The sequence below is a fragment of the Anarhichas minor genome, unplaced genomic scaffold, assembly GCF_050575085.1.
Source record: "Anarhichas minor isolate MPS153535 unplaced genomic scaffold, ASM5057508v1 ptg000004l, whole genome shotgun sequence".
NCBI lineage: Eukaryota > Metazoa > Chordata > Actinopteri > Perciformes > Anarhichadidae > Anarhichas > Anarhichas minor.
In genome coordinates this window covers 12,462,191-12,470,744 of record NW_027466450.1, presented here as the reverse complement: position 1 = coordinate 12,470,744, position 8,554 = coordinate 12,462,191, and the positions used below count along the sequence as shown (strand labels likewise).

The following is an 8,554-nucleotide window of genomic DNA, read 5'->3' as shown; positions in this document are numbered from 1 at the left end:
CACCGTAAACAATGTTCCGCTTAATGAATTCATGACGGTGTGACAGGACATGGCTGCTTATATTTGAGTAGCACTAATAGCGTGGTTCATCAGCTGGTAATGAATATGTGTCGGAGTATCATATGCATTTAGGAGAAAAGAGAATATATGAATAGGTTGTTTTTTTCTACAGTAATGTAGTGCTTAGTTTTTACATACCATTAGGTCAAGATAGTTGTCAACAGGAACTATACTGAGTGACTTCATTTGTCTTCACCTATTTGTATTAGATCTATTACTTGCAAAGAGTCTATTCTCATCGCTAAAAGCAGTACAGGAAATGTAGAAAGTTAATGAAGATAACAACCTTCTAAAGGTTCAGAGTGCTTGCAGAGGAACGTTAGCTGCATTAGTTTGCCGTGGCCCAACCGTGGGCAGCCTGCTGTATGGGCAGTCTTCATAGGCTGCACATCTCCTCACCTTTGACTTGTGATACACTCGAGCAGTTCAGGAGAGAGCACGATGTTCTTCTTCTCGTCTTTTCTACAATTCATTGTTGCAAACACTGATGTTGAAAACAAACACTGACCCATGGACCACACAGGTCGTATTTTTGCAGACATAATTTCTGATAGATACGAAAACGACCCTGAACCTTCTCTAACCAATAACACACTGCATGTGTTCTGAAGGTCTTGTACTGAATAAAACACTTGAAAAGCAGATTTCCCGCATCTCCTCGTGCCTGCCAGCGTGGTCCCTCACAATAATCAAGAGCTCGACGGACCTTGATGAGAGATTGTTTGGTCAACTTCTGTTTCCAAGGGCATGCATTCATGTGGAAACTCAAATGGAAACGTAAGACCTGTTAGAAATGGCTCATGTGCAATTATTCAAATTAAACTATACAAATTCAAATGATGTCGTTCCATTCATTTTCTAATGCAGTTATTCAAGTTGAGCAATTTCAAATTCAAATAGTTTTCCAGTGACAAATATTTCTGGCGATGAACAACTTACGAACCTTAACATCAAACCTTAGTCTCACTACCCATCTAGTCCAACAGCCCCAAAATAGATTTGACCTTCTTAAAAGATTCAATTATTCAATACTTTGGAATGTCAAAAACTCTTAATTCAACTCTGCGATCATTTTAGAGTGTGTGTGTTGGAGACGAAAATTTCCCAAGCTTCTTTCAGACAGAGTTGGTGACTTTCGACTTTTCCTTGTCCATAATTTGTAAGACTCTGGTGAGTCATTTGAACTTAAACCTATATCACAAATGTTCTCTTTGAGATTTCTCAACCTGCGTCAGCATTATCAAGAAACATTTTGTGCCTCTATACTTACGTACTCCACTTCATCATTTTCAGCATTAACCTGTCAGCTATAGCTCAACATGTCTCTGTTGCTGAATTTGACTGCAACGATTGACCAAACAGACGTTTATCTCAGTAGCCCACAAGTAATCTTTTTCTTGCTGAGCTTCTGTTGTTCCCCCCTGTCAAAAATAACCACCCTTACAAAGGTAGCAGCGACAAAAAAAGCCTTTTTTTCTCGAGTTTTCATGGCAACGCAAGGACTACAAAGCAGTAATTGGCCCTCCATGAACTGCTGGTGCATTACAGGCCAAAGCACTGTTGACCACAGCATCTCACATGGCCTTAAATGATTGTCATGTAGTGAGGTGTTCCTGCTTTTTTTCAGATCAATGCTAAATGATACCAGATTGCAGTGTTCTCTGTGTGGTCCAGTGGGTGACAGGGCGTCCTTGACTGTTAACCAGTCCCACAGCTCAGCATAGATATTTTATCACTTTTATATTTCATAAAATATATATAGGGTACAAGCTAATTGCGTAGTATACAGACTACTGAACTCAATGATGAGAGCCAAGACTACTCCTGTCTCATCCTTCATTCTCTGACTTTTTCTTCTTTTGTGAGGACCCCCTCCTCCGAACCACCTCAGACTGACACCCACTGCACTGACTGCACAGCTAACCAATAGGATATGATGAATTTCAGACGAGCTGCGCCACCTTGACGGCATTTAATCATTGAGAAAAGAAAGGAAACGTACTCATTCCTTATCCTCCTACACTCCCACCCCGCCTTCCCTCTGTCCCTGAGCCTCTGACTCCAATCTCCCTGCCCGTCTCCGGTGCGTCTGTTCGCTGTTTAGAGCGGCAGTGTGCATGTGTCGCGGAGCGGAGGGAGCGCTGCACTGTTCTGCGCACCGGTTCCGCTGGACATCACCGAGTAACGGCACTCGACAACCCGGGTGGCGGTGGAGGGGGAGACTGGACCCGGACCGGGAGCAGGAGCAGGACCGGGAGCAAACACCGTGGCTCTTTATATAGCCCGCTCTCCGAAAACATGTCCGAGTTTTTTCTACTCGTCTTTCTAGCCCTGTTCTCGGGATTATTTCCGTGCGCCGAGCCCTCGGCAGTGTCGGGCGAGGAGAGAGGTAAGAAAGAACCGGGCCGTCGGGGATGCGCAGTCCGATGAAACTTGGCTCTCCGGGCCGTCTTAGTGCGGTCTGGTTTTGTTACGGGCGCCAAATGTTGTGCAGCTGCTGGATAGAAAATTGTGTTTCAAAGCCACAATTCATGAATGATAAAGAGTTGATCATATGAAATTGCTAGTTCTTTTTTTTTTTTTGCCGAGTGTTGGCTGGTTCACTGGAAGTCTGCATTTCCTATTGTCATCCAGGATGTTAAAATGTTGCATTGTAATGCGTGTCAGCTGATAAACCACAAATAACGACATCACCTGTTATTGTAACGGATTGAACTTGCCCTGCACATTCAGCAGAGCTTTCGCATTTTTGCGTTTTCAGGAACCCTCTTGAGGTTGAATAGATTCGGACTGCATGCGCGTGGCAGCGGTACAACCCTCCGGTGCAGCAGGTGAAAATATCCCTGTGCCAAAGTGTGTTTTGTCTCTCCCCGAGCCGTAGCTTGTATCTCTGTCGATCATCACGACATCGGATGGATGGAGACGCAGTTGATGGGACTAGTTCTGCACGCTCAACTCTAGATATGCAGCGCCGTGTGCTGTAGTGATGTGGGGGGGGGGGGGGGGGGGGAAACTCATTTTTGAGCAACACATTGACTGTATTGAATTTGAATTCTGTCACGATATCATTGTGACAGAATTGCTGTCATTCAAAAATGACAGAAACATGCTGAGGGCTTGTCTCACAGGGTTACCATAATGAGCAGTCTTCCTCTTGGTGTCAAATGGGATGCAAGGACCCACTCACTTCACCTATTAGGCTATTTCATTTGCAGAACAGGGTTCAAGCTCATTTTCGGTTTGTGTAGTCTACATCTTCCACATTCACAGAAGCTTACTGGTTGAAAGTATCGGGAAGTTTTCATATGGCTCCACAAAAGAGGAAAAATTAACGTACTTAATTATGATGGAAATGTGATTTTTTTTTTGCTTAAATAGTCTAGTTGTCATTATGCTTGTACTTATTTTGCATTGGCTTTTCATTTTTACCGGGTTGCCATTTGAGTTTAGACATGCTGAATTATGGGCACTGGTCATACTGTACCTACTGTATCGTGTCGGAACAATAGCAGTTACATGAAGCAATAAGAAAAAACAACAAAAAAAAAACAGAGTGAAACATAGTTTAGCCGTTGATTGCTGGCCTCAAGGACACAGTCCCCTCACTTCTTCGTTCTCCAGCATAGCAATGACCTGCTTTGGCTGTTTGTCAGACTGTCGCAAATGTCACCAAATGTCCCCCCAACACAGCGTGGCAAAACAAGGAGTCTGCCTGGCAATCACAGTAGGCAAGAAAAACCCTGTTTACCTCTCTCTGTGCATGAAATGAAAAGCTGAATTTGTCTCCTGAAGTCCCTGATGATGCCTCTGCTCTGAGAGGGTGGGGGGGTTGGGGGGGAGAAAACACCCACCTGGATTTTTTAAAGATTGTTGAAGTTTGTGTTTGTCAGCACTGCAGCACTGAGCTTTATTAATGTAGCTTGAATCAAAGCAAAGAATTACGTGTCAATTGGATTGTCTCCTCCGGGCTGGTATGTTTATATTCAGACTGAGAACAGTTAAGCTGAGATATATTCAGACAGACAGACGCAGATCTGAGTATGGTCGGGACCTGCATCTTTGTCTGCAAGCCGATGCCGTCCTGCTCCCTGCTCTGTATTTGCGTCGAGAATAAATGAATGCTCTCGTAGCTGTGTCTAAATGGACACTAATGATAATAGCATTTCTTATTTCTTCCAACACCAAAGCTGGTTGTTAGCCTAATTAGTCCAAAATTAATTTGCTTTGTGGTAGCAGTGTTGTTACATTGAATGCCAAGTAGTGAGCCCGTGGTTTTCTCTGTGTGAATTTGAGGGCTTTTCTGGCAATATCTCTTCAAAATTCCTCCATTGTGTCCCACTCCTAATCACTTGTGTCCATCTAACATTCAGCAGGCTGACCTGGCCAGGCCGGCATGGCAGCGCACTGCTGATGCAATACAAAGACAGGCTTGAGAAGGCAAGACACACCAGGCTGCGTCCTGTTTATTGTATAATATATATATATATATATATTTATAAAAATAATAAATAACCTTGATCTAAGCGACCTAAGCGCCAGATAAGCATCACATAGCACAAACAGCTCAAGGCTGTTTGAAATGTATACCCCATTTAAAAGATGACAGTGTAGTGGAAGACACAGATTGGTCCCTTCACTTATACATGTAAGGAAGGCCACCTTTGAAAGCTAATTAGGTGAGATAGTGAGATAGTATCACTCAAGTGTGTGTGTGCCTGTATGTGTGCAAAGGCCAGCAGAAAATCTAGATGATGGAGAGGTGTCTATATGCAGTATGTTAACAAAGCCTCCAAGTTTTTCCTAATTTTAGACCCCTTATTTTAGCTTCTTTCACATTTTCAAAAATAGTCTTGCTTAGGATACTTGCTTAGGACACTTGCTTAGGATAGTATTTTTAAATTCATATTTTTACATAAGAGAGTACATTTTGGCAACATATAAGATATGGACTTCATCAAAGCAGCATTTAAGGATCATAGCATATGAATATAGCACAGAGGATTATGTGCTTTATTATCTATCCAAGAAGTGTAGCTCTTAATGTGCTCTGTTGAGATCTGGTCCTAAAAACACTTTTTTGTTCATTGTGTTACCTTGATGATCTTGAATATTATGTTCATTTTCTGTAGTGATAGTCAGGCACAGGCCTATGCTGTACGGTGGTAACACACCTGCCTACCTCCTTGACATGTTGGTAGTGTCTTTGGTTCTGGTACAGCACTGTGTGGGTCTGTGTCGGAGCAGAAATGATGGTCTGCTGTTATTGTTGTGTGTTCGTGGCTCTGACTTGCTGGCAGTTTTGCTGTTGAATACTTTGTGGGTGACCCCTGACTACAAAGGTTGTGTGGTACATTACACCATGAGTTGGTGTAATGGATTTGATTCATCATCATCTATAGACTGCAGACATTATAAGTTAACAAGCGAAATACTGTTAGGATTGCAAGACTTCAGTTCACCAAAGCAAGTGTCTGGGTTTCCTTTGCAAAAAAGAAAAAGTTGATCCCCATATTGTCATTGTATAGTTCACACTCTGTGTAGAACAGGATACTTCAGTCTGTGCTGCTTCGATTTTGACCATTCTTTTTTTTAAAATCTGTCTCTTGTGAGTCCTCTAACGTTATGGAAGTGCATCACTGTACCGCTTAAAGTCAGCCAGTTACTTGAAAAAAAGCCTGGGAATTGAGGAAAAAAGCCTCAGGATGAACTTTTGGCTGTAGCTTTTATTTCCTTCTTCTGTGTACAACATTTTACACAGTAATGCTATAGTATTGATAAGCACAAAATGTTTTTTTTTTTTACAAATGCCTCTTTTTCATGCATCATGACAGTGTCACATATCCAGTCCTAGAGGTGTCACGATTGTAGCACTGACGACTATGCCATAGCTAGAAGATGGAGTCTTGATTCGATCAACAGATCCTTGGTTTCATGCCTTGACAGCTGTCATTCATATTTTCAAATCCTTTTTTCAAACGGAAAGCTACATGGTATAAGCGTGATATTTTTTTTATGTACCACACTATATAGTCAAATTTAAATAATTGATCCACTAGATGACAGGAGTGTACTTCACAACTACAACTTGAGTTTCTCCGGGTTTGCGAGGTACATCTGAATGCAACATGATGTCCCTGTCGGCGCCCACATGCTTTACCGTACAAAGCTACGTAGAAGCACAATCAATTTTAAGTGCAGTCCCTCAATCTTCTGCAGCCCACAAACTGTAGTTTTTTGTCAAGTTGTTTACATACCTCCAGGGGGAAGGCAAATGTTGCCTCACCGACTGTTTCTCCGTCATCTCCGGGTCCGGCAGTGGCCATTGTGTCTCGAAAAGTGCAGCTGCAGGCTACCGGTAAGCTGTTGTCTTAAAAGGAAGTCTTTTTGTTCCCCTCAGATGCGCACAAGTAGTCGGGGTTGGAGAGAAACAAATACTGTGAGAATCACCGACCCTGCTTTTGACTTCAAAATCGAGAGCACAATTCTATAGATTTGTTGTCAAAATCGTGACAACCCTATTCAGTCCTTACTGTTTAATAAGAGTTAAAAACTGTCCTAATTCCACTGAATCACTGTGTATTCAAAGCCAGAGTGTTGGTGTTAGCAAGGGGCACCATGCCACGATTCGGGGATTTGGGCATTAATAATCTCTGACATTTGCACAATGACTATCTATAACTCTGCTTCCTTAGTGCTGCTGAGTTAAATACATGTTCACTCTACTTAATGTCACCATTGTGTCCTTACTCATTTAATAGATAGCTTGGAAGCAGGAAATTGGTCACTAAATTGCAGTTGGACATGATAGATTGCAACCAAATGGAGATTATGTAAATCACTTGTCTTTGGTAACACTAAACCAAAAAATGCATACTGTTCTTGATGATCCTGAGGTCTTTCTGTGACATTCAGCCTACACTGAGTTGGTGTTATATAAGGATCAGGGTATCGTCTTTATAAGACGGTTGACCTTCAAAGGTTGGACTGATTTCTGTTTTCATAGCTGTTTCACGTCTTTTTCTGGAAAGTATTAACACAAAATGACCCCGCCAGCTGCGGGGCCTCCTTTTGCAGCTCGATTTTCTGTCCGCATCCTGTTCTGAAAGTGTCCTCAGGACAGAAGGTGGCTCGAACTCACCCGGCTATATGCTGTCTTCACCCAGTGATTGGAGAAACCACATGTAGAGTCCAGTCAAAGCTGGTTTGGAAAGAGTAAACAAAGTGAACCCTGAGGACGGGATGAAGGGGAGGTTGGGTCTGAGAGGGAGGTGATGTCAGCACGGTGAAGGAAAACTTGTGGAGTGGGCACTGTGAATGGTGCTGTTGTTGGCATACGGGTCCCATTTTCTGTACTGCAAGTGCTTGTTATTGCCTATTGCTCTACAAGTTTGTCTTGTCTGGAAAACCAGACGAGTTGTCAGAGCAGCCTGTCCAGCTGGTAACGTGTTGAAAAGGTCAGCTTCGGTTTGTACATGAGCAGACTAAGCACTTTAATCAAACCTCAATGTTTAGTTTTCTTTCCCAAGAAGTACTTCAAACATCATACTCGTCATCCCTGGTGATCAGAGGTTTCTGTGAGCCAAGTGCTGAGGCAGCATTTTTAAAAGAATGCATTCAGTCTTTTACACGCTATGAAAATACATTCGAACGTCTGACGCATCTATGTGGTGACGTCAGCTAAGTGTTGCTGTCAATGAGCTCTTACATCTATCTCAGGGCAGAGGTGGAAGTATGGCCTCCAGCTACAGGAGGGAGCAGCCCCCACACGTTTCATTATGGTACGCAGTGTGACGGTGGAGCTGGGCCGACTCCTGTAGAACAAAGCTATTGACTGAAGCCATTTGATTTTGATAGTGTCACCTTTTTAATTTCACCTCTCACAGTTCGAATGGGTTACAATTGAATCGGTAATGGATTGGCTCGGGCTGTGAAAGCCATTGGCTGTAAATTGACTTGTGGCATTGATTACCAATAGCAGGAGGAGTTACATTTTTGACGCACGTGATTGATTTGTGTTGATGTTCTGGCCAGACCTAATTATGTGGGTGGCATGGGGTTTCGTATTAGATTTTTTCCCAAAATGTTACATAATTTAAAATGATAAAAATAATGAATCAATAAGTCTTTTCTTCAGAGTAGCCCCATCTTGCAGGAGTTGAATCCAAGAGCAAGGCTCAGCTGTGTACTGAAATGGCTGCTTGATAAAAAAAAAGTGTAGATAAATTATTAATGGAGGAAAGCATAACTGTTTTATTACTAAATATGCTTATGTAAATGGGGCTCATAAGGGCAGTGGCGGGATAAACCGCTCCCTTCACAAGTCGAGATGAGTATGAGGTTATTAGTGGAAGATGGATAAGATATAATGCATCATAAAATGAAAGGTGAGGGTGATGTTATGTGCCTGATAAATGGGAGGAGAAAAAATAAAACTATGCACAAGCAAGACCATCTGCTTAAACACAAATTCAAACTATGAAACGGTCTTTCGCTG

At 42.4% G+C, this 8,554-nt stretch overlaps 1 protein-coding gene across 1 annotated transcript in view; it reads left to right on the top strand.

The window, feature by feature from the left end:
* Positions 1 to 2,283: 2,283 nt before the first annotated feature.
* Positions 2,284 to 8,554, top strand: part of lrp1bb (low density lipoprotein receptor-related protein 1Bb) — a 230,752-nt gene continuing 224,481 nt past the window's right edge. The window contains exon 1 of the mRNA XM_076109566.1: positions 2,284 to 2,449. Within this exon, the coding sequence (XP_075965681.1) occupies positions 2,359 to 2,449 (91 nt within the window). The 5' untranslated portion in view covers positions 2,284 to 2,358. The remainder of the gene's footprint in view (positions 2,450 to 8,554) is intronic.